The sequence below is a fragment of the Vicugna pacos genome, chromosome X, assembly GCF_048564905.1.
Source record: "Vicugna pacos chromosome X, VicPac4, whole genome shotgun sequence".
NCBI classification, from domain to species: domain Eukaryota; kingdom Metazoa; phylum Chordata; class Mammalia; order Artiodactyla; family Camelidae; genus Vicugna; species Vicugna pacos.
Genome location: NC_133023.1, coordinates 36,293,431 through 36,318,812, shown reverse-complemented (window position 1 = coordinate 36,318,812; position 25,382 = coordinate 36,293,431). Strand labels below are relative to the sequence as shown.

At 44.4% G+C, this 25,382-nt stretch overlaps 1 protein-coding gene across 1 annotated transcript; it reads left to right on the top strand.

Moving 5' to 3' along the window:
• Window positions 1-88: 88 nt before the first annotated feature.
• Window positions 89-25,032, top strand: NDP (norrin cystine knot growth factor NDP). The gene is made up of 3 exons (XM_006213399.4): window positions 89-350; window positions 14,198-14,578; window positions 23,779-25,032. Exons 2-3 carry the CDS (start codon window positions 14,405-14,407, stop codon window positions 24,004-24,006), a joined length of 402 nt encoding a protein of 133 aa, XP_006213461.1. The 5' UTR covers window positions 89-350; window positions 14,198-14,404; the 3' UTR covers window positions 24,007-25,032.
• Window positions 25,033-25,382: the final 350 nt, after the last annotated feature.

The window sequence follows — 25,382 nt, the reverse complement described above, 5'->3', positions numbered from 1 at the left end:
ATGCTCCGTGGAAGGGAGCCGAGCGGTGGGCAGCGGCTGTGAGTCCCCGATAACGAGCGCCTCACATTTCCGTGGCATTCCCATTTGCTAGTGCGCTGCTGCGGCCGCACGCCTGATTGATATATGACTGCAATGGCACTTTTCCATTTGACATTCTCTCCCTCTCTCTCTCCCTCTCTCTCTCTCTCCCTGTGTCGCTTAAACAACAGTCCTAACTTTTGTGTGTTGCAAATATAAAAGGCAAGCCATGTGACAGAGGGACAGAAGAACAAAAGCATTTGGAAGTAACAGGACCTCTTTCTAGCTCTCAGAAAAGTCTGGGGAGAAGGGAGCCCTGCGTTTCCCCCAAGGTAAGCAAGGAAAACAGCGCTGACGGCTTGCCTAGGAAATTACTTCTTTCCAAACCGAGCATTTCATCCTCCTCGCAGACAAAGAGACAACCTTTAAATACCACTTAAATTTGCATTAATTTAATTTGCATTAATCTGTAGCTTGCTAGCATTGTGTTTTTTTAAATGAACGGGTCTTTGAAGTCTGTGACAGAGCAGGGGAGCCTCGCAGAGCGGCTGGAAAATCTCTTTTGGTTTGACTGAAAGAGATTTGATTTTCAAACTCTCTGCGTAGTTAGATGTAACTTTGTAATGGTTCTTATATTTGACCCGGTGCAAGGAGAATGAGAAGCAGCTACTCGCCGACATGGATTCATGGAGCCCCGGTATCTTTCCCACCGCCCTCATCCCTGCTACAGTGGGGGCACTATTAACGCGGGCAAGCCTTCGAGTTTAAAAGCGCACTGTTTACTTTTATTACTACTTCTGTATGCTGCTGATCGCCTGCCAGGGCTCTGCCGGAGTGCTTAGAATGACTTCAAACAATAGGCAACATTTATTTCTAGCTTTCTGTGTCACGCTTTGCAGGAATCCGGTTCCTTTGCACTCTTCTCCCAACGTGCAAGGACTCCACTTCCATAAATGCGGTCAGGAGCGCTGGGGAGAGAGGAGGATGGGTTTACTATAGGATTTTGATTGGGCAAAAAGTCCGAGGAAATGCATGCTGTTTGACTTGGCCTTATTGCAAAGGGTTATTTTTAGTAGTCAGCTTGTCTCTGCAGCCCGACCGATGCTCCCCTGTCCAAGCAGTGACCGGGAAAGGATGCACAGGGACCAGGACCTGTAGGAATGGCTTCTACAAACACCTGAGGAATAGTCGGGGGGTTCTTTCAAACTCCTGAATACAAGTTCTCTCTTTAAATGAACAATTGGGCTGTAGGAGGCCTGGGCATAACTCTTTCTTGGGGAACGGGAAGTTTGACTGTGTACAGAATGTTAATGACTCAGAACGCCCTGTAACTGAGGCTCATTGTAATCGAGGAGCCGAGGTTAACCTGCCTGGTCTCTGCTGAGATTCAGGTGCGGGAAAGGAAGCTATTGGGCAAGTTGGGAGTCCCACGTTCTCTGCTTTGTAACAATCATCAATAGCAGATACGGTTGCTATGAAACATGTCTCTTCGTTTCTGTTATTAGTGTATTTTAATTCCAAGGTGCTGGCATTGGCAAATTGCTCCAACAAGTAACATTAAATATACCAGGCGCATTTGAAAACTTAGAGATGCCTGAAAGGCGGAGTTGGCTGGAGGTGCCTACCAAATACATTGGGGACTGCAAGATGCTTCTCAATTGTGTGTGTAGACCACAGGCAACCATCTGCCCATTTTCTTCTCACTAGTCTGGCTTCTGAAAGTAAATTCAGGGTCCTAGCCACCAGTTTTCATTGTGGAGTGGGAAAGTGGTTTAGGAGGTACTTTTTTCTGATTTTCTCCAGTAACTAGCCTGACGAACCTTGTTGAATGAAAATTGGACTTTTGAATTGAGCTAATTTACAACTTTGGGATAGTCACTATTTGAGAAAGCCTGAAAAGATACCATGGATTCTATGGTTATACAATTTGAAACCACTACTGTTAAACGCAGCATTTGGCTGCCTGAAAACAAAATTGTCTTAAACTATTATTCAGATCATTATGTGAGAGGGTCTGAGCACAAAATGCAATGTTTTGCATCACTTACTTTAAAACACATTTGGTTCAGGTAAAAGGCTCAGGTCTTCTTGACCACTGTGTACCAAACAGCTGACACCCACAGATGGAAACACGCCTGTGGAGTTTTCAATCTTAATTCGAGTTCCAATGACACTGTCAAGGGGAGAATAAATCATTTTTCAATACATTTAACAATTTCCAACTCATTTATTTTCCTCAGCCCTTGACAAATGTGGTGAGTTTCTCGGAATTATAGCCGCCAATGGTGGTCGGCAATTTTTACTGTATTTTCAGGACTCACAATTCAGGTATACTATTATTCTTATTGGTTAATTATTCATGTCGCCGTCCTTTGGATAAATTATGCTAGTCCTGATTTTTAGTCTACATGCCATCTCCAGTTAGATGTTGGAACTGAAATGGACTCTGCCAATGGGTAAACTGATCAATGAGTTCCTTGTTAAAAAGAACCGTTTCAAATGACTGCTGGGACCTGGATTGACTTGAAATGATTGTCGCTTATCAATGGGTTTTCTTTCCATTTCTGATTAAGGGGTTCCCCTTAGACCTGTGTCACTGGCTCTTGGGGACACGTCACTCACAGCTAGCACAGCCCGGATCTTTCCCACCTGGGTAGGAGAAGCCTGGAGAAAAGACAGTTTCTTCTTTCCCTGCTCCCTTGAGCACCCTTTGGAAAGGACCACGTGCTGTCTCTGTCAGGGATGGCTGTGAGTCATCTACTCAGCGGCTGCCATCAGGGCCACTTGATGAGTCATTGAATTAGAAACATGCACAGAGGAAGACGCTGTCACCATCTCCCACCACTTACTTGTCCCACCCCCGGATCCAGAAACCAATGGCCTCTGGGCCTGGCCTCCATTCAAGGGGCCCCCGGGAAGAGGTTGCCGAAAGTCATTTCCCAAACCCGATTCTCCATCAGAGCCACTAACAAACAGAGTTGCATTTAAATCATCTAGTCTTGGGGTGTCTGACTCGGGTGGGTTACTGAAGGAAAAAAAAAAAAACCCTGAAGACAGCATCACGAGAGTCCTTGATTTGGTCCTTATCAGCAGCTAATCTGCCATGGTTGGATTAAAATGCCTCTGACTCCCCGGGGTGCCTGACTCACCCTAGCCAGCCCTCAGCTCCCTGGCCTGTGGCCTTCGAGCCCATCCTCACCTCTTCCCATGACAGTCAGCTAAGGCGACTGTGTCCAGGCACCCTGGCGAGCCAGTGGGAGCAGAAGGGATGGGGCAGCAGGTGGCAGGACTGCGAAGTGATAAAGAGGAGGAGGGAAGCTAGGCCCTGGGAGGGTGGGTGAGCTCCGAGGCCCAGATTGCTGTGGCCGGCCCTGGCTGTGATCAGCTGTCATTTCCTCTTCGTGTATGACACTGTGGAACATATTAAAATTTCTCTGGGATGGTATGTTTGGAATTCCTCTGATGCCCCACCTCACCAACTTACCCAGACAATAAAAGCAAGGTTGTAAGCCTTTGAACAGCTGGCAGGCTATATATTTCCCCTCTTTCTTTCGCATAATCTAATTCCGAAAAGAATCTAGCTAGACTGGCAGTGCCATGTCTAGGCACTTGTTTCCTGCAAGTCCTTCCTCCACCACCTCCTCCCGCCCTCCCTGGAATCTTCCTGGGTGGCATGTGGCTTTTCTTTTCTTTTGCTCTCCGCCACTCCCACCCCGCCCCCTTCTCCCTTCGCCTGAGCTCCTTCCATTGTGCGCCTGCTCTTTGCTCTGCCTGTTTTCCAGGCAGCCTGGGTCCTGTTCCATCCGGGGACAAGAGCCCAGGAGGTCTCCCCATCTCCATAGTATTCCCAGGATGTCATTCTTGGCAGCGCCTCGGCCGGCCGGGCTGATAGGATGGGGGGTCTTTCTTGGAGCGCCCGAGCCTGAACCCCCCTCGCAGAGAGGAGCAGCCTCATGGCTTCGCTGCCCTTTAGGCGGCTGGGAGCAGGGCTGGAGTGACCCGGGTTGGCGGGGACAAGCATACCATCACAGTGACCCGCACATCTCCGGCCCAGGGCTGGGGGTGGGGGCGCTATGGGAACGCCTGGATGCACTCCGGCCTACATTAAGAGAAATGTGGTGATTCTCTGTTTCAGGGAGAGAGACAAGTGACTTGGAAACAAAGCTCCCTGGGTCCTTGGGCCTTCCCCCGCCCCCTTGCTCGGTCAGTTCTTCCCTTCCCAAGGAGAAAGAAGGAGAGATGGGACTTTTAATTTGGTTTGTGCAGGCCTGAGTGTCTTTATGAAACCCACTTCGTGAGGGGGAGAGGGGAGAAATGGATCCTGGGCTGAGCTGAACTAAAAATGCATGGGGCTGGGGAGACGGGGAGGACTTTTTTCTTTTTTTCTCCCCCCCCCCCACTTTTCTTTAAACAGTAGAACAACAGATTGGTTTCTGAGTTGCAAATGGAAGGAACTGGACTTCTCAATTAGACATTCCCATTTAAGAGCCTCATGCAACCCCCTCTGTGCAGCATCCTTCAGAGATGCTGCTCATGTCCTTGGGACCAAAAGGTATTAAGGAGCAGCGGACAATGCAGCTTCCTATTCCTTTTCTTTTCCTGGGGGATTAGGTCGTCTTTTCCAAATTAACTCAAGTTCATTAAAAACACCCAAAAGGAAAATTTTAACGCAGCTGAATTAAAATGAGTCTTTTCCTGTTCACTTGACAAGAAGTGGGGTCGGGGAGGGGGAAGAAAGGAAAGAAAAGAAAGGGAAGAAAGAACCAACTCCCCTCCTCTGCCACTTCTTGGGTTTTAATATGAATTATTCCATACAAGTCCCCAGGCTAGAAGATCTATTTAAAGACGCCTGGCAGCATGAAGGGAGAGGGTAAAAATACAACCACTCTTTTGTCCATCAAAGGTTTTCTTTGGGAGGACATTAAGAGCATTCCTATTTTCCTGTCTGCCCCTGCCAGTGGCAACATTCCAGCTGGTAGTGCCCACCATAAACTTCTCTGTTTAAGTCCAAGAGAAAACAAAGGGTGGGGAATCCTGCTGAAGCCCCCTCCCCACCCCCGTGTGTGTGTGTGCGTGTGTGTGCGTGCGCGTGCCCACGCGTGCAGCGGGATGAGAGAGGCTGGTACCACAGTGAGTGCTGGCTTGGCTATGCGGGTTGCATGCTGCAAATTCACACACCCACACATTTGGGTTTCTGAGGAAGATCTTGCCGATGGCATTCTTCCTGGTGCCAGCTGCTCTCACATCTGCAAAGCTCTTTTCTCGTGAGTCTGGTAATAGTTTGCCTGGTGCCATTCATGCTTACTGTCCCCTCCTCGGAGTCTGAACGGGTGAGCACATACTGCTAAGAGTCACACCCCCAGACCCATTTTCAATAGTCAGGGCCTAACACCCTGGATGGGGTGCAGAATCTGGGACAACTCTTTTTTTGTTAGAAAGACTGCTGACTCAGAAAATTCAAAGAATGGGCAATTTATCCCTTCTGCTTAGAATCAGGAATTCATCCCGTTAGAGTCCATTTCACCCTGATGTCCAAATCGGCACGTGAACATGGACTATAGCTTTCAACTCAGTTCTATCAGATTTGCAGTAGATATGTTTTTCTTTTTGTTTTTTGACAAAAGCGAAGACTTTTTCATACTCTTTTCTCTCCTCCAAGGCCTGGCTCAGTCCCAGTTTTTTCTTTTAAACTGTGATCCAACCAATTGCAATATCCTTTAAAAATGAAAGGGCAACAGGTTAATACATTCAAGAAAGCTGATGAACTGTCAGAAAATGCTCAGGGCTGACCCTTCCGCAGTGCCACCAACCAACAATAGCGCTAAAGACGGAGTTCCCTCCCATCCTTCCATCAATAGGGAATACAAGTAGGAACAGAGCAGGCCATGGGAGAAGGAACAAAAGAGAAGGAAGAAGGATTATTTTTGATGTTCAAAATCTGCCACTGGAAATTTGCAAATAGCACAATTTCAGAAAGGGAAGCTTCCCTTAATTTCACCTACTCCCTCCCAGGAAGAGGGGTTTGAACTCTGAGGTTGCCTCCTTTACTTGACATAAGAAAAGGAAGTCAATTCTTCCAGTGAAACAATATCCCCCTTCCTTAACTCTAAGAAAATGTAGGCACACCCATTCCCCATATGGATGTGAAGAGTCAAAGAAATTAATCAAAGTGCGATTTTTCTTTATGGCGCCAGGCAATATTTAAGGACTTAATACATTTCTGTGATTTTCCCCTAATTATGGGAAATTACTTCTTTTCAGAATTTGACTTTTTCTTGGAGGTTGGAAATCCAAAAGTGACAGAATCGAATTATTACAGGAGAACTGGTGATCCAAAGACGTAGCTTGAGTGTGCATGGTTTAAGCAAAGCAAAATCCAGACAGGAAACCAAAAGCCCACTAAGTTCGGAGTTATTCATAATATATTACTAATATAATTACTAATATATTATATTATACTAATATTATATGTTAGTATAATTATATTATAATCATTATTATAATATATTACTAATAACACTGAATTTAGCGGGCTTTTGTTTTTCTGCCTGGATTTTGCTTTACTTAAGCCGCACATATTTGAGCTATGTCTTTGGATCACCAGGTCTCCTGTAACAACTCGATTCCTTTTTCTGTGATCTTCTTCTAACCGTGCCCCTTTGACATGAGTCTGTGTCCACAAGTGTTCCTTCTGGATGGCAACAGGATTGAATTCAGTGTTCAAGTCCCACCATTGGGCAGAAAAAGGCAAATTGGATGGGGAATGGAAAGACGGAGTTGCGCCTATGGTTTATGCCCCATTTCTAACTAAGGGATCTACAGCTGTTAGGTGAGATTACTACCCACCATTCCAAAACGTTCTTGCGGGTGAGGAGATTCAAATACAGCTTTGGAAACACTTTGCTGGACACTTTGAAGAAAAACCAACATACTCATTTGGCTCCAGGGTAAAAGGGAGCTTGCACCCTGAGCTAACGTTGGTCACCTCCCTTCTCCTAAGGCCACACCACAGCCAGCAGAGGCAGTGTCAAATGAAATCAGCACCAGGGTCCCCAGGACACCTGGGCACCTTTTCTTTTCCACGGGAAGAGGGTAAGTGCATGTTTTGGCGAGACTGCGTCCCCTGGGGTGGGTATCTCCGAACTGTCCTGCTTTCTGTCCAAAGGGTCTTACACAAGGTGAATAGTAGAGTGTGTCTCATTCTTCACATGAAAGCCCCTTCCTAGGAGAGAGTGGATGAACTGAAGGGACCCTTCCCTTTCTAGATTGTGCTATTTCAAAGGGCAGTGGCAGATTTTAAACAGAAAGATAATCCTTCTTCCTTCCCTTCTGTGACTTCTTTTGTGGCTTCCTCTTTCTCTAGTTTTATTCTCTAATGATGAAAGGATGGAAGGGGACTCCATGTTTAGGACTACTGTTGATTTTTGGTGCCGCAGATAGGTCACCCGTAAGCGTCCTCTGACAGCTCATCACTGTATCAGTCACAGCTTTTAGTGAAGTGGTAGGTTTATAGAAATAATCCAAACCCCCAGAGGAAGAGACTTCAGCCGTATCCTGCTGCTTGACACCTGGGTAATCAGACTTGGTCATTTGCAATTTATATAAGTTTTGTTCTCTGAAAGTCAGTTAGTGATGTCAGCCATTAAGAACTCAGGAGTCCTTCCATAGAAACTATAGAAGCCCCTAGAAGCCCAGCACAGGATCCAAGAGCCATACCCAATGGGCAGTTCTTTTAGACCCAAGTCTGTGTCATCGTCATCATCAAATGAAAGAAGTTTTATTCTACCATGGTTTAGCCTTTCTCCTCTGTCCATTTGGTGGAAACTGTAAAGAAACACTATACATTTTAAGACGGTTTTAAGGAAATAGGAACTAGTTAAATATCCTTGCTAACTGCATCCTGTTATTAACAAAACGTTATTAATTTATAAACCATATTAGTACATTCAAACACCAAGTTAAGTGGTTATTAAGGGCTATTTTTATTTCAGGGCACCAATACAGCCTCCTCAAGGGACAGATTCCTATAGCTTGGTCTTCAAATTCTGGCTCAGGCACCACATTAGAACTTGTTTGGACTTTTCTGTAATTGTTAACTTCTTGAGTAAGACAGGAACTCTTTTCGTAGTATTTCTTTGGGGAATAGATAGCCCTGAAGCAGGTGTGTACTCTGAGAAGCATGGGTAGAGTGAGTGAATGTTAGAAGTGGGTAGACCCATAGAACCATCTAGACCAATCCGTTCATTTTGTGGATGAGAAAACTGAGTCTCAGAGAAGGCAAGTGACTTGCTCAAGATGGCACAGCCAAGGACAGGAACATAGGGCTCAGAGCTTGCAGCTCCGTGGAGCCGCCTTCCTGTCACCAGAGCAGACAGCAGTAAAATGCTCCTCCAGTTCCAGAAGGTTGTAGAATAGTGATCCAATATTTCTGACAAATGGGTGCAAAATACCGGGACGCTAACAACAGAGGCTAGAAATGGGTTTGGGGAGGAAGCGATGAAAACTGTAGATAAGTGGGTGTTTGGATAACAATGAGCAGTTCCTCTGGATTTCCTGAAAGATCAGAATTTTAAGTTCCAGTCAGTCTCAAGGTCCAGTCCTCCCACACCAGTCCCTCCCCAGACACTACAACTATTCAAGCCAAGGACACACACACAGGTGGGGCCACTTGACAGGTGGCCAGAAATTACTTCTATTCCCAGTCCTTCTTTTTCACAGCCCTCTTTATCCCAGGCTTGTGATTTATTGTTCCTTTCCCAGACTACACTTCTCCTTCCCTTTTGCTTCCCCCATCTCTTTTCTTGCTCCATCACTGTCACTGCTGAGTTTGGCCACACTCGCCTAGTAAATGCAGGCTGGGAGAAGACAGACTATCCCAGACTGGAGAACTGTTATTAAATTACAAGGGTGTCATTTTTCTCCTCAGATGGCACTATGAGGGCAGGCTTTGCCTCCTGCACTCCCCCACCTCGGAGCAGCTCCCTCCCCACTGACCTTGTGTCTGCCCATCCTTGGAGATACCTGGAGGGGGGGGGGCGCAGGCTGGAGGGCTGACAGTGTTCACAGTCAGGACCGCTGCCTCTGGTCAGCCCAGGCTTGGCTTCTTGGCTGCTTCTGATGTACTGCCAGACAGAAATAATATCAAAAACCATTCATTGTGTGCACGGGATGCTTTATAAAATTCAACATGCTGTTTACAGTTTATAAATTAAGTGCCTTGGGAAGAGGCGTCTGACTTATTCTCCCAGGCATCTCGTGGACTAGATCCAGTTGGAATTCTTTAAGTTCCTGTGAAGGAGCTACTTAGCATTTCACACTCTCTGATTAGACTTCGATTTTCTTGCTTTTCTAATCTTAGTGTGAAGTGTTATCTAGGGGCAAGCTTTCTTCCACCTTTAAGTCTCTGGGGGTTTTTGATGTTGTTGTTTTGTTTGTTTTTGCAAATCCTTGGAGAGAGGCTCTGTGTTCTGCCATCTTTACTTTACCCACGCCTGATATGATTGTTCTAAATTACAGTAAATAACAAATAATTCTGTCTGTCACCCTGACGTCATTCCAAAGTCATTATATTTGATTTGCTTAACTTGATCTTCTTAGAAATGATGCAATGGTTGTTGCCTATGAATTAGATGCTAAGGGAGTTCACCAGTGTGTCCTCAAAATCACCCAGGCGGACAACAGGCTGAGACACTTTGCTTGTGGATGCAGTGAGCTGGGAGAGGGAACTAAACTAGACCTTTTTTTTCCCCCTGGCCGTTATTGCTTATCTGCTAGAGCAAAAGGAGACACATAGTAGGTGCTCATTGAATATGTGTGAAGTGGATATTTGTAGAAAGAAGCCATGGCAGAGGGAGGGGTGGGGTAATACCTGTATGTATTGTACTGAAAACAGCCCGGGACTGGGGCAGGGGGTGATGTACTAATACCGAGCACCGCCCTCCCCTGCCTGGCAAGCAGAGCAAGGATAAGGCCACTCTTGGCACATGCCACGTGTCTTAGCCTGTTGCTGGAATCACTTGTGTGAAAGCAGCACTTTTCCCTTTGCCAGGCAGAAGGTCAGCCCAAGAGTGAGCTGATCTGTGGACACGACACCATCTCTCACCCAGGAGGCTGGGCCCACTGTAAGCTCTGCTATATTATTTCGCTGAGGATGACAGGTGGGGAAATCTGGGCACCAGTTGTTCTTTTCCACTGGTATCGTTTGGAGGGTAGCTCCAAAGACGGGCACGCCAGCCTACGTGCCTCTCCTGCCGGCAGAGGCTCCACATTGGAGCTATTAGAATGTGGGCTCTGTACATCGGCCAAGTCCATGTCTCAGAGACTGTCCTCAGCACACGGAGCAGCCTGGGGCTATTGAGTTCAGCAAGAGAGTTGCTTTTCTGCTTCAGTCCATCACTAGCTGGGCTGATGTTCCAAGTTTTGAGAGGCAGCATTTGATTTTGATGCTATGTGGCTTTTTAAAAAATGAAAGCAAATTAGAATAAATTTCGTTTTGAGAACAGTGACAGAAGCTCCTGCAAGGCAGACGTAGATACCCGTAGGCTGCCTTTAAACGGGGATCTCGAAGTGATGTCAACTTCCTCCATTCCTGATTTTCCTCTTTGTGACTGCTTCCCCGGGCTCTCTGCTGCGCACATCCTGACCAACACAATGCTAAGGCAACTTGACTTAACATCACTTTTTTCTTGAGCATTATATTTATGTCTTCTTCAGCACGCAGTGTTGGTTCATTCCATTTGAAAGCTTAAGGCATTAATTCCAGTGTTATCTTGCAAGGATCATGCCTTCGTGTCTTGAGGGTCTGTGAGTTCTATGCCGTATTTACATGGTCGCTTGCATTCTCATTTCAGAGTTTAATATAACAACTGAACAAAAAACATCCAGCTTTATGAGTGTGTTGAAATGAAAAATCTATTTCTTATTAGTGCTGAAGCAATATTTCTTCTGTCATTCTTTTATACTTTATCTTTATTACTACTTCTGGGTTCAGCTTATTATCCCTAAAGAGAAAATCAGATATTAAAGTTTCATTTTGTGTGACACTAACTACCTCTTTATCAGTATTAACTTCATAACATTTGCTTGCGAAAGTATTTTATTCACCTTTCAGGAAAAACCAGTTTTCAAATGTGCTTGCAATTCAGAATTTTGCTACTAGGTGGCAGTAGTGCACAAGAACAAAATGGTCCACCTGGAGGACTATTTGACCAAGACACAAGCATATCTTCCCATATTTATGAAGGATAAAAGCATATACTATTAAAATGCTCAAACTGGTACAAACATTAAACATCTATTAACTGAATTACTATTTTTAAGCCAAGCTTTGAAGAGAGAAGGTATTATTTTTTTAATGAAATTTTGAATTGGTCATACATTCACAAGTTCAAACATCTACGAATTTTTAAAAGGTATACAGTGAAAGGTCTTTCTCCCATATCTGTCCTCCAACTCCCACAGGTAACTAACTGTATAGTTTCTTGAGTATCCATTCAGAGCTTTTCCATGTAAATACAAATTAACACAAATACATATTCTTGTCCCTCCTTGTTTTAACACAAATCAAAATAGTTTCTGCATCCTTCCTCACAGAGTTGCGTGGTATTCCATTGCATGAATGTTGTAGATTTAATCAGTCCCCGACCGATGGATATCTTGTGCTGTTTCCAAGTTGATGCTGTGACAACTAGTGCTGTAGTGAATAACCATATGCTTGTGTGATCTCCCATGGAGCCTAGTTCTCAGAAGTGAAATTACTGCATCTAAATCATACGCGTTTTCAATTTGAATAGCTGTTGCCAAATTGGCTTCTACGGAATTTGCACCACTTTTCACTGCACTCTCTCCAACATGAACCTGTTTTCCCACAGCCCTGCCAACAGGGTGCACGATCGGACTTTGGAATTTGTGTCAGGTTGACTGGTTGCACAAAGTACCTCAAAGTACTTTAATTTTCATTTCTCTCTGATAAGCAATGGTGCCCATCTTCATTTATGTTTCTTTTTCTTGGGAGAAGATGCAAATGCCGACACGTACAACCATATAGACACATAGAAAGGGTTTTCCTGTTGATGATGTTGTTTGTTTTGACCATTGTGCTATATGCATGCTTTCCTTTCATTTGCTTTGCTCATTTACCCATACCCCCCACCGACCGTGGCTCTGAAAAGAAGTTGCCGGCAGTGGGGAGGGAGGGTCAGGACTGGAATGTCTGCTGTTTCCCTTCATCCCTTTGCCATTGGCTCCTGGGGGAAATATCTGTCGACTGGAGTGGTGAAAGGAGAAATCTAATAAATTCTTTTCCTGAGACTAATTAAGGCTTCAAAGAGACAGATAACCACTGGGGAAAATATAGTCATATTGAAACCAGGAAATGGTCAGTAAAACTGCAGCCTCTCAACATGGAACCCAAGAAAGCACTGGCTCTTTGGGCTGAAGTCTTGCTGGGTTTCAGGGTTGTGTGCATCGGAAAACCTAGGATACATAGCTGAACAGAAAACAAAAATGCTCTTCTACATCCTTTGCTGATTTGGGGCTTTAGGCTCAGATTTGATCGATTTTCGTGAGCTGTTGCCATGAGCAGACATGTGAGGGAAAGTAGTGCAAAGTTGTATGAAAATATAGTCTCCTCGACTTTGGGATTATCTCCTACCTATGGGGATGGTGGTACCTGGATCCATAAGGATCTAAAACATTGGCATTTTAGAGCACGAGGGGGCTGCAGACACTGTTTCTTTCCAACCCCTCTACTCATCAGATGAGGAGACTGGGGCTGGAACAGTTTAAATGACCTGTACAAGGTCCCCCAGCTAATTAATGGCAGTGCTAGAGTCCAAGTGGGTCCCCTCCCCTCGTTATACTGTTCCCTGCCCTCCCTGCAATTTATAAGACTTCCCTGCAACACACATGCTTAGGTTTTGCCATTGCCAGGGATGCTCTGCTCTGAAACAGCCCTACGTCACACACCCTCTTCCACTTGGGATCCCTTGCCCGACACTCGCGAGACAGCTAACTGATGTTAAGGGGGGCTGGGGTCACTCTATTAGAGCAACTCATTGACTTATATGGACTTGAATGTCTAATCTTCATCTTATCAACGCTTTGTCCTCTGTATTCAGACTGTCCCTGAGTAGGAAGTTTTTTTTTTTTTTAAAGTTGTACTAGGAAGCAAAATAATCACACTTTAATCTGAAATATCTTTGAAAGTTTTTCTGTACCTTTAAGTATCATGTTCCTTTTGTTTTAGATGTAATGGAGTCCCCCAATTTTCCTACACGGTTGAAAATATTTTTGATGCTCTCTGTCTTCCTGTGCGATCATGGTGGTCATGCCTGGTGGGGAAGGTGGTTAGGGAGGTGATTTGACGAGATCTCTGGACTCAAGTCCTTTCTCCAAGAGGTATATGTTTAAAAGAACAAAGCAAATTTCAGGTATGGCATGGTCCCACTTTAATGATAAGTCTCTGTTCCAACAACCACTTACTTTTTCAAATTATACCATGTGCTGGGGCTTTACAAAGGCTCTTCAGAAATGCGTGGGTCTGTTAGCAAATACACATGTGTTGCCTTAACCATACTGGAAGCCAGTTAACAGAATGTGTATTTCAGATGCAGTTTGTCATGGATTCTGGGAGGCATGGGGCTTCAAACAGGATGAGCCTGGAGTGCAGAAGGGGAAAACTAGGTGGACGGGTGGGTTGGACTTGGACTTGGGAAATGTACTTCCTTCCTGTGGGACGTGGCTTGTGTTCGTTTAGTGTTGACTTGCCTCCTCTGTAGCCCTGTAAGCTTACTGAGAAGCCAAATAGACCCTCCCGCCCCCAACAGCCAGGGATAAGGATGAGACCACCCAAATCAGTTACACTGTGGCCAGAACCACATGTTTAATCTTTACTATGGGTTCAAACTATCCTTGCTCCTAGGAACACAGACTCCAGCAATTAAAGTCAACATGTGCTTCCATGAAACCATTGTGTCCACCTCTAAATGATTATAAATATGCACCATAAGCTATGGTTGGGGGGGTGGAGCATGAACTGGATGACAACTTATGCTAATGACACTGCAGAAACCAATATTCGCCACTCAAAATGACATGGAAAGATTCTACTCGATACCTCCTGGGTTCCATTCTTTTTTCCGGGTGTCTCTGGGGAAAATGATTTCTGTTTTCATTCCAGCTGTGCAGCAGATACTGGGATGATGGATGGCAAGTGCGAAGAGTAAGACCAAACTCCGTCATACAAAGGACAATGACAACCAGAAAGCTCCAACCGGATCCTGCCCTTTCCTTGAAAGGAACTGGATCCTAGGAGGCGAAGGCATTTCCAATTTTTAGTCCTCTGCCTCCCTCTGCTGTTTCTCTTGAGAAGTTTTCCCTTACAACAATGAGAAATCATGTACTAGCGGCATCCTTTTCTATGCTATCCCTGCTGGCGCTGATGGGAGATACGGACAGCAAAGCAGACAGCTCATTCATGATGGACTCCGACCCTCGACGCTGCATGAGGCACCACTACGTCGATTCTATCAGCCATCCGTTGTACAAGTGTAGCTCAAAGGTAAGATCAAGATCTCTGCCAGAGTAGCATTACTTCCAGAAACAGGAGAGAGGCCATATTCCTTTGTCAGGGGGATGGAGAACTCTGATCGCAGCCCAAACCTGAGGTATATGGCCAGCCCTGCAGAGAATCATGCCTTTAGGGTTTCCCACCAGGCTTTGAACTTTTGTCAGTAAAACCGCCTAATTGACCGTGGGGCACACCAGCCAGCTTCTCTCTTTTCCGGCTGCTCGAAATCAATAGGAAAGGCTGGAAGGTTCTCACGATCAAACTGGTGCTAGACACAAGGTGAGAGGGATGTGTTTCATTGCGGGCTGTGAGATTTATAAGCGGTAGTGGCCTTTTTCAAGAAAGAAAAGTGGAGTCTGCAAGTGGAAGGGAATCCAAGAAATATGACTGAGCAATGAAACGTACTCTTCTAAGAGTTTCCTGGCAAAATAGTTGGTCACCAGCCTTGTGGTCCATGCCTTTCTCTACCTGCCATGTTTATGTCAAAATGACTTCAAAAGATAAATGACAACTTGATAATTGATCAGTTTTACCTTGATTATCCAAGTCATTCTGATTTGGAATAGGTTGTACATTCCTGGCATAGGAAAATGATGTCTCAGGGTTGAGACAGGGTGTATGAAGGAATGCCATGCTTCAAAGGCCGCCGAGAGTGGCCAGCCACATGGACCACCCAGAAGGGAGGCACATAGTAGGGAGACTGTCACTGCTCCCAGTCACATAAATGAAATTTGCCCACATTTGGCAAATAAGAATTTGTTTAACCCGACCTCAGAGATTTTTTCACTCTCAGTCTTGAGACTAAAACCACTTAAACATTCTCATATGGCAAGTATTTTTTAAATTACCAGTATAATTATGAAGTTCTGGTAATATCAACCACTAGAATTGAGACCATAGAAATTAATGTTTCTCCCTTCCATTTAAAAACATGACTTCCGTCCGCCTTTAAAATTTCCGTAATTCCTCTGATTATAGCTCAATGATTATGGCTTCTTTTAGTTTAGGGGAATCAGAATTTGGGGTCAATCACTTTAACCGAAACTTCCTGGCTCTTTGTTTGTACTTGCAGAACTGAAAAAAAAAAAAAGATACATTTTTGCAAGACTGCAATCCCTTCTTAGAAAAAAAATAACTAAAACAAATTGAGAAGAAAGATAGGACATGCTTTTACAACTGTGATTGCTCAGAAAATGTAGGTCTGAGCAAGGCTGACTGGAGCAATTATTAGCTTCTCTTCTGCTCCCCCTACAGAGAGCAATGTGTCAATGTGATGAACAGAAAAATTGGAGCATCTGTAAAAACGAAAAAAAAAATCTGAAAAGATTCGGCAAAAGGATGGAGCAGCGCCTTAGCAATGATCACATCAATTAAGGAAAGGTCAAATAAGAGATATCATTAACTCGAACCCAACAAACTCACAGTGCTTGACAACGAATCCTAGAAACAGACTTTAGTCTACCTTTGTTCACCTCTGTTTCTTCCAGAATACCGTGATAAATAGCACAAAATTGTGATTGCAAAGAGATGTTTGTAATTTCATGGGAACAATCTGTTTTCAAACATCCCAAACTATCCCGAATATAGCAATAGTTTTGCGTACATGGTGCTTGTAATTATAAACTTTTCTTCCCTGGCCATAAAATATGCCTGGCAGAATCTCAACTACCCAGATCTTTTCTGGATTAGATTTTCTCTATGCATCCAGGAACGAGAACTGTTTCTCATTTTGAGATATTCTATAATTCTTCATTCTCACAGACTCAGGCCGGTCTTCTCTCTAACGGGTCTCATTTAACGAAATTGTACATCTTTACAGAGTTGGGATAAAACAATTAGCCTGTGTCTCAACAATAACCCATGGAGGTTTTTCAAAAGAGGAGACTAGGGTAGATTTTTCCTCTAGGCAAAAAATTTCCCCTTAACATGATGTTCAAAGGCCATTATTTTCTAGACGATGCCTACTGTTTGCCTGTCGATTGTTAATGCTACCCGACTCCCGTTTATCCAGTGTCTGGCTTCGGGGAACGTGTGATCCAGGCTCAGGGAAGGAAGAGCATGTGCTTAGACACCTAATATGTGTCAGGCACCTCATACTATATGATCTAATCATTGCTGCCAATCCTGTGATGGAGGGCATTATAATTCCCATCTTACCGATAAGGAAAACTGAAACCTGAAGGAAGTATTAAGTAGATTCCTCAACATCGTTTAGCCCGGAAGTGGCAGTGTCTGCCTTGGAGCATTCATCTTTCAATTCATTCATCTTCCACTTGGCTCTTCCTATTGGAGGAATGCAAATAGAATGTAGGAACCACTATTTCGAAGCCCAGGCTCAACTTCTGGCCGGCTGAAAATAACGATTTCTACTCAGCAACCTTTGCAGAAAATAGAAATAATAGTGAAAGTTTTCCTGGGAGCCTTCCATGAGATTGTCTGTTTCCCCTAGCTCTGAACTTGCAGCTGGCCAGCCCTGGGGTCCTGTCACCCATCATCCAGCAATTCAGGAAAGGGTTGAGATGGAGTCAGGCAGAAAAGACTGGTCGCAGTGGTCCTTAGTACTAAGGAGGTCAGTGTGGCCAGACATTAAGATGTGCCCAGTTTTCAATGGCAACACTTCATAGGATTGGGTACATAAGATGCTAGGAGTGGCAGCTTCGTTGATAATCTCCCCTGAAATTTTTAGTAAAGGTAGAAGAGCAAACAAAAGAGCTCTCTGGCATATAATAGGCATTAATAAATGATAGGATGATCTTTTTCTATTTTTAATTTTTATTGATGTATAGCTGATTTGCAATGTTGTCTTAGTTTCAGGTGTACAGCACAGTGATTCAGTTATACATATAGATTTTTTTTCAGATTCTTTTTCATTATAGGTTATTACAAGATATTGAATATACTTCCCTGTGCTCTACAGTGGGTCCTCGTTGTTCATCTATTTTATATATAGTAGTGTGTATATCTGTTAATCCCAAATTCCTAATTTATCCCTCCCCCAAACCCTTTCCCCTTTGGTAACCATAGCTTTTTTTTTCTATGTCTGTGAGACTATTTCTGGTTTGTAAGTAAGTTCATTTGTATCTTTTTTTTTTTTTTAGATTCCACATATAACTGATGTCATATGTATTTGTCTTTGTCTGACTTAAATGATAGTATGATCTTGACGATGAAGTTATAAACTGGACAGGTGTTTAGACTTACTTTTCTATTTCAGTCACCACTGAAACCTCAATAACTATTGGGATCTCCTATAGCCTTAAAGGATTAGGAAAATGAACCTCACTGCGGTTCTTGTTAAACACAGAAACCTGGCAGGGGTTGGGAGCATGCAGAAGGGCAAAGTAAGTGTAAGCCACTGTGCTGGATGCTCGGGGCGGGGTGGAGAGGTCAAAGCAAAGAGAAACAGACCCTGCTGTCTGACCTCCCTTCCCAGGTGAGTGGAAGAAGGGACCAGAAGTGGTGTGTTCTGGACTTGGGCCAGGGACGGGCTTTCAGAGGACCGAGGCTGGGACACTGAACCGGCAGGGCGGGCTTGTGAAGTCTGAGTTGGGTGAGGAGTGGGAGATGGTGGCCCCCGAGCCAGGAGAGGGGAACCAAGGTATGTGGTTGCCTGAACTCTGCAGGGCCACAGGAACAGGTGGGGATCCCAAAGGGGGACCACAAAGGAGGAGGAGGAGGGTCCTGGGGGACAAAATGTGGGGAAATTCCTTGAGGAAAGGGGATCTGTCATGCCATGGGCCAAGCCTTGGAGTTGGGAGAGGGTGTTTAGGACCCCCCAAGCCATCTCCTGGTGCTGCCCCTGAAGCTCATAGCTTCATAGGAGAAATGACGGGGGTGGAGGTCGGTAATATTGAGTTTATAACCCAATTGGCTACCTGGCAGATATGACTTGATTTTTTAGAAAGGAACACATTTATACTGAATGCCTACTAATGCAGGCACTGAGCTAGGACTTGAGGCACAAAAGTCAAAGAAAACACAGACTACGTTTTGGCCCTCATGGGGCTTACAAAGTAAGTGGAGGAGAGAGGGAAGGGAAGCATTCTGTGTGCAAAAGCCTCTTCATGTCAGTTTGAGTTGTGACCAGAGTGAAGGGACCAGATTCCAGTTGGGGTTTGCAGAGTTCCCATCCACCTTATTGGAGCTCTCACCTCCTCCCCCGACTGCTTCATTCCCCTGGTTGCCATTTTGCAGATGCCCTCAGCCTGGCACAGACCCTTCAGGGGTTGATCTGGGTCTCTGGAGATGAACTGAACTGTCATTTATTGAGGATACTGGTGAGGTGAGGCATGGGAGAAGCAGAGGCGAATCCTGTTCCTGAGGAGAAAGAGGTGATTTAAGGGATGTCACGGAATAAGGGATACACAATGTTCAATGCTGAGAAAAAGGCAGAGTATATTTCTCACTCAGCTGAGATAAAATAGCCAAAACTCTATTCTAGGATGGGACAGGTGGGTCTTTATTCCGATTTTGATGGAGACCATGGCCTGAGCCAGGACTTCACAGGGCTCCACATCACAGGAGAGGAAAGCGGCTTTGGAGATGGTGAGTCTTTCAACAAGGGATGATGAGAACCAGCTGTGTTTGGGTTTTCTCTCACTTGGAAGACGGTTGTGTATTGCAGCAAAGACAAAACTGTCTAAGAACTGTGGTAGGTCACCAAAGAGAGCGGGAGGCTGAGGTCTCTGGGTGTAATCCTTGGTCTGGACCCAGGAATCACAACTGGCTACAACCCTCCCAGTGTAGCCTGAACTTGCCCATGACCGACATTAGCATCTTAGGGAAATCAAGGGCTCGAAAGGCTGACTTTCATGGCTTAACAATGTAGCACCGCGGTTAGGAGAGAGTGCTCAGAAACCAGACTGTCTTGGTTCAGAATTCTGGCCCTTTATGGTATAGCTATGTGATTCCAGGCTGGTAACTTATCTTCTGCCTTTTAATTTCTTAATTTGGAAAGTGGGGAGAGTTTACCTTTTGAAACCGTTGTCAAGTATTAAGTTGCCTATGAAGGGCTTGGCTCAGTGCCTGGAGCCTAGTAAATGTTCAATACGTGTTATATATCATCATCCTTACTATTCTTTTATTATTGCCCAAGGTCCTCTCACTTCTTTTAGCCTCAGCACATGGAAATCGGATTAGAACACGAAGGAGCCTATCCTTGGGCAAATATTCTGGACCCGGCAGCTATGTTCATGTTAGAAGGAACTTGATTTCACATCCGACTGGAGCCAAGTGACTCCAAGGTTGGGGGGATCCAAAGGGGGTTCCTGGAGAAGTTGCTTAGCTTTCTAGCATCAAGCTACTTGTTTGGGGAAACATGAGACAGCAAAAATTAAACTGGACCCAAAGCAGATAACGTGTCTGTCACCCACCTGAACCGTGAGAAGTCATGGAAGGTCATGTGAACAATAATCACCTATTGAACCCACTCTTCTAATGGTGTGGCTCCACGTGGGTTCTTTGTCCAAAAAAGTTCATTTCTTGATCTGATAACAGAGCAGTGTGGATGCTCTCCATTAAGAGCAGTTAAGTGCAGTGCAATGTTAATAAAATACAGCCAAGTCACCCACGTGTGAGGAATGTACATTGACCGTAAACTGGGGGCCAGTGTGTTTTGGCAGGTGAGCTGATATTTGAAAGTTTCAAAGGTTTATTAAACTGAAGGGTGAACTGGCTAAGGAGTTAGAAAGTGTGTGGTACCGTCCAGTGAATTGCCGGGAGTCCCTAGGAGTCCTGAAATCACTGGAGGATGGAGCTGGGCGAGGGTCTCGACAGTGGAAGAGATATTTAGGACTGCCATGACTCTTACAAGATTCAGCTCTGCTTAAGTTTGATGATGTGTCCCAAGAAGCCCATAAGAGATAGGTCAAACTTGTGTGGTATCAACCAGAATCTTAGGAGAAATGCAAAATCTCTGGCTTCGCCAAGAACTACTTGAGCACTATCTGCATTTTAACAAGAGCTTCCGCTGATTTATACACACATTACAGTTTGAGAAGTTCTGGTCTGGAACAGGTCAGAAGCTGTTCATTAAATCTGTAACACAGGTGAGGCATGGCAGAGACTAAAATGTGAATATCAAGAGTAGAACCCCTTCTATTCCTTAATGTCACTCATTTACAGATCTTATCTTCCAAACTCCCTGCTTTACCCCTTCAACACACATACACCAAACAGGGCCACAGTTTGATATAGTTTCTAGCTTTGAGATGGGCTCTATATATAATTGACCTTTGAACACATGGCTTTGAACTGTGTGAGTCCACTTATATGTGGATTTTTTTCAATTGTAAATATTACAGTACTGCACGACCTGTGGTTGGTTGGGACAGCCGAGTATAAATTACATGCAGATTTCAGAATATGTAGAAGGATGGAGCCCTTGACCCTCAGCGTTGTTCAAGGGTCAACTGTGCTAGGACTCTCCCAGAGAGAGGATTTGCATATATGTTGAGAATGTCAAGGGCCAGATAAATTGCTTCATAGTCTCTTCTTTGAGGAAAGGGCATTTGAATTCGGCAATGGAGGATAGTTGGGAATTTCATTAAGTCCAGCCAGGAGAAAAGGGCATTCGTGAGAGAGGAAAGACGTGAGCAAAGACAAGAGGCAGGGAAATTCAGGGCAGTTCCATCGACTCCTAAGTAATTAAGCTTGATCCAAATAAAGAGAGGGTGATGAGAACAGTTACTTCCCAACAGTAAGATTGGAAAAGACCTGGTGAAAACCAGGTCATGGAGAGGCTTAATGTCTGCTCAGGATTTTGGATTTTATTCTGAAGGCTGTGGGCAGCCACTGAAGGTGTTTATTGTACATGTCTGTGCATTTTCCTTGCCCAGAAAGTCTAGCTCCTGAGAAAGGGGGACCCATTGGAGATGGCCCCAGAGTCTTCAGTGCTAGAGCTTTTTTTTTTTAAGTTAATTCTTTTTTTTAGGCTAACGTATTTATTTGTTTATTTTCTTATTTATTATTTTTAAAAATGGAGGTACTAGGGATTGAACCCAGGACCTTGTGAATGCTAAGCATGTGCTTTACCACTGAGCTATACCCACCCCCACCCTGAGTGCTGGAGTTCTTATCCTTCAGAATGAGCTAAAGATGGAGCTTGAGACCTTGAAGACTTTTAGTGAAATCACAAGTGGGTTAGTTCTTCTACAAATGGCCCTAGATTGCTGACTTGGTCACATTATAGACAGTGCTAGTTGCCTGGTCATTCGAGGTCTGCATTCGGTTCACCTGTGTGTGTATCATTTGGGTACGATGCACCACCATGTCTTTGCCCTTCTGAATTAAGTATGTTGGCACAGGTTAGCTATATCCATTCAGACTCAAACTGGATCTCTAAGGACTCCATTTTGGGAGATGATTCTTTGACTAACTGCTTAATCCGCCTAATAGGTGATTAGAGGTGAGCAAATTGAAAAGTATTCTGAAGAGAGATGTCAAGGAGCTATTTTCATGTACTATCAGGGATGGAGAGAAGGGACTGGGAAGACCTAGAACTGTCTCTCTCATTAGAGGGATGGGATGGTCACCAAGGACTGGCCCATGTGATATAGACCTGTAGCATAATCTCTGAAAACCTATTTCGGATCATGTTTGTTTCCCTATCAGTGTGGAGAGCAGGCAGGATAGAATCAGACTTTAAGAACTTCAAAATGGCTTCCAGCTGCCATTTTCTCCCTGTCTCTGTGATCTTTCAGAAAATAAATCAGTAGGTCTAGTCCAACTTACTCTTCCCTAAGCCCTGCTAATTGTGTCCTAGTATCTTATATTTTCTTGACGGTTGCTAAGAGATTGTTAGATTCATCTCAACATCTTCTCAGATAATGATGCTAATGATCTATAATTACTGGAAGTCATCTTCTCTTCCTTTTGGAAAATGGGCAGGCCATTTCTTTCTTTTAATTCTTAGGTATTCAATTCTGTCCTGCAGGATGATGTCCGAGATAATAGCTGGTGAGTTTCAATAGTAACTGCTAATTCCTAAAATGCCACGAGGTAAAGATTTCATGCCTATTTATGTATCTTTTAATTTTTATTTGAATGGTTGGACTTTGTCTGGTCTTACTGTGGGGTATGGAATTAGAGCACAACTTTTTCCTCCATCACTTAATATGAAATTCACCAAGCAAGACCCTCCCATATAAACAGCCTAATAATCTGAGGTTTCCCCCACCTACTGTGCCCCAATATATAAGGTTATATAGTTTAATGAATCAACCTGCTCACCATATCCCGCCCATGACTGCCACTCCCAGGATACCAGGATTTATGTGTGGGACATATAAATCGGCCTCTGCTCCATCCTTTTATTCTATGTGCAAAATATAGAGTGTGTGTTTATGTCCATTGCTTTGGGAATAACTTCAAGGAGTCTGTTTACTAAAGCCACATTAAGAGCCACTATAAAGAACACACAGTCTCTCCTACTGCAGCCCAAGCTTTATTTATCATCCTGACCTACCTTTGGAAATGGAGATGATCAGAATGAATGCATCCTAACGTTTGCCCTAAATGATGCTGAAAATGCCGTTGTGCAAATCTCAGGCTCCTTCAGTGTATAAGCCCAGAAGTGTGATTCCAGGGCCCAAAAGGTATCGTTTCTATTTCAGTCTCTTGTTTCAAGTTGTAGTGCCCAGAATATTTCTTCTTCAGTATCACATAAGTTAGCCTCTTTTCCTTCTTCAGTAACAATGTTCCTTTTCTTTAATAATTCCTGGCAGATAACAAATTCCTTTTTTTTTCCTGTAGTCATTTCTTATTTACCCCCTGATTGCAATTTGGAGTGACTTTCTACAGTTTGAGACCACTGGACTGCTGGTAGACTACCACCTGTCCGAAGAAATTTCTTTTATTCTTTGGTTTTTACTTGCATATTGTGGTGGTGGGTCTCGTCTAGTGGTCCTCAACCCTCAGTGCACTTCAGCATCACCTAAAGAGCTTCAAAAACCACAAAAGCCTGGGCTATACTCCAAAGAGTTTTAGTTCAATTGGTCTGAGATGGGGCCTGGATGTTGACATTTTAAAAGCAAGTTTGCCAGGTGGTTCCGACGTGCGACCAGGGTGGAGAGCCACTGGTCTCATCCAGGTGGAATTGGCAAGGAGTGTTTGAGCCTTTTAGAGGATGCTGTGAAGCCTGGCTAAGGTTTCGGCTTCCCCCGTGGGGGTAACTGCTTCTTTTCTCTCCCCAGATGGTACTCCTGGCCAGGTGTGAGGGGCACTGCAGCCAGGCGTCACGCTCCGAGCCCTTGGTCTCCTTCAGCACTGTCCTCAAGCAGCCCTTCCGCTCCTCCTGTCACTGCTGCCGGCCCCAGACCTCCAAGCTGAAGGCACTGCGGCTGCGCTGCTCCGGGGGCATGCGACTCACCGCCACTTACCGGTACATCCTGTCCTGTCACTGTGAGGAGTGCAGCTCCTGAGGCCAGCTGTTGAGTGGCTTCTGGATGGGACAGCCTCCCCCCTCGCTGAGGCAGTTCAACCGGCCATGAAAGGACTGGCAAGAGAAGAATTAAAGAAAAAAAAAAAGATGTAGCAATTCCCACGGGATTCTGCATATTCTAGTAATAAAGACTCTACATGCTTGTTGACAGAGATACTCTGGGAACTTGTTTTCCATTCCCATCTCCTTTCCCTGGTATAATTTCTTTTGGTTCTTTTTCGGATCCAGGCATCTTCCCCCTCGGCAATGAGTGCTGTTTGGGTTCCAGCAATCCAGCGTTACTGGGAAAAGTGGTCCCCCATGCAAGAGTGGGTCAGGCTGTCACTGTTTGGTGCAGATTTAGGGAAGCATTTGCTTTGGGAAGCAGGAAAGCTCGATTTTTTCTGGGACATCATCTGGCTTTTTTTTTTTTTTCATCTTGTCATTTGGTCTAAGGTTGCCATTGATGCTAAAGGTTACCGATTTCAAATTCCAGGCACCTAGCATGTGGATATGTTTAGCCAGATTTACTCACAGCCAGCTAACTGACATTAAAATAACTAACAAACAGATTCTCCTGTGTAATACCAGAACTCCTGATAGCCGTAATTAGTATCCAGAAATGACTCTGGGGAAGTAAAAGTGGCATAAAGAATTTGTCACCTTGAGACTCTCTCAGCTAAATTATGGTAGAATTTCGTAAGGGAGCAGACTTTTAAAGACCTCCGCAAATACAGATCCTGCACTGACTTTGAAAAAGGCATATACGTACTAGTGGCATGGAGAATGCACTATACTCATGCATGCAAATTAGACAACCGGGTATGAATCTATTTGTGGGTGTGCTATAGCTTTAGCCATGTCGTGAGCATCATTCTCTAACATCCACTCCTCCATGTGAAGCTTGCTGCCAAAATGGCGGCCTGGCTCATCTTCTGAACATTTGGTTCCAATATATTTTGGTCCTTGAGGCTCAAATTTTGAGTTATTCCCATGTTTTGAAATAAAAAGAGAGTATCTTCAAAATTTTGACTGTGTAAGGATTGTTTTTTCCCACTCAACATCCTACTATGATGCGTCCCCTATGGTGTGTGGGGGGATGCAGAAATACACGGAGATTGGGTTTCAGAATGCATGATGGGAACATTTTTTTGAAATCAACATACTAGGGTGGTGGGGGCTTCTGAAATTTGGCTTTTAGTCTCAGAATTTAGCTTGCTGAATGAGCACAAAATCTGATGCATTCTGGCTTCCTTAAGCACTAGTCTCAGACGAGAATAAGTAGCCATCAGTGAAGCTGAAAGAATCTGAAGGAGAATAGTTCATGAACAATGGTTTCTGCACCATTGACTGTCCAGTGATCCAAGGCCAATGGTA

Excerpts from the sequence above, each read along its gene's own strand:
- NDP (XM_006213399.4), top strand. The coding sequence starts at position 14,405 with ATGAGAAATCATGTACTAGCGGCATCCTTTTCTATGCTATCCCTGCTG. Across the intron at positions 14,579-23,778 it reads TGTACAAGTGTAGCTCAAAG|ATGGTACTCCTGGCCAGGTG; the intron begins GTAAGATCAAGA and ends TTCTCTCCCCAG.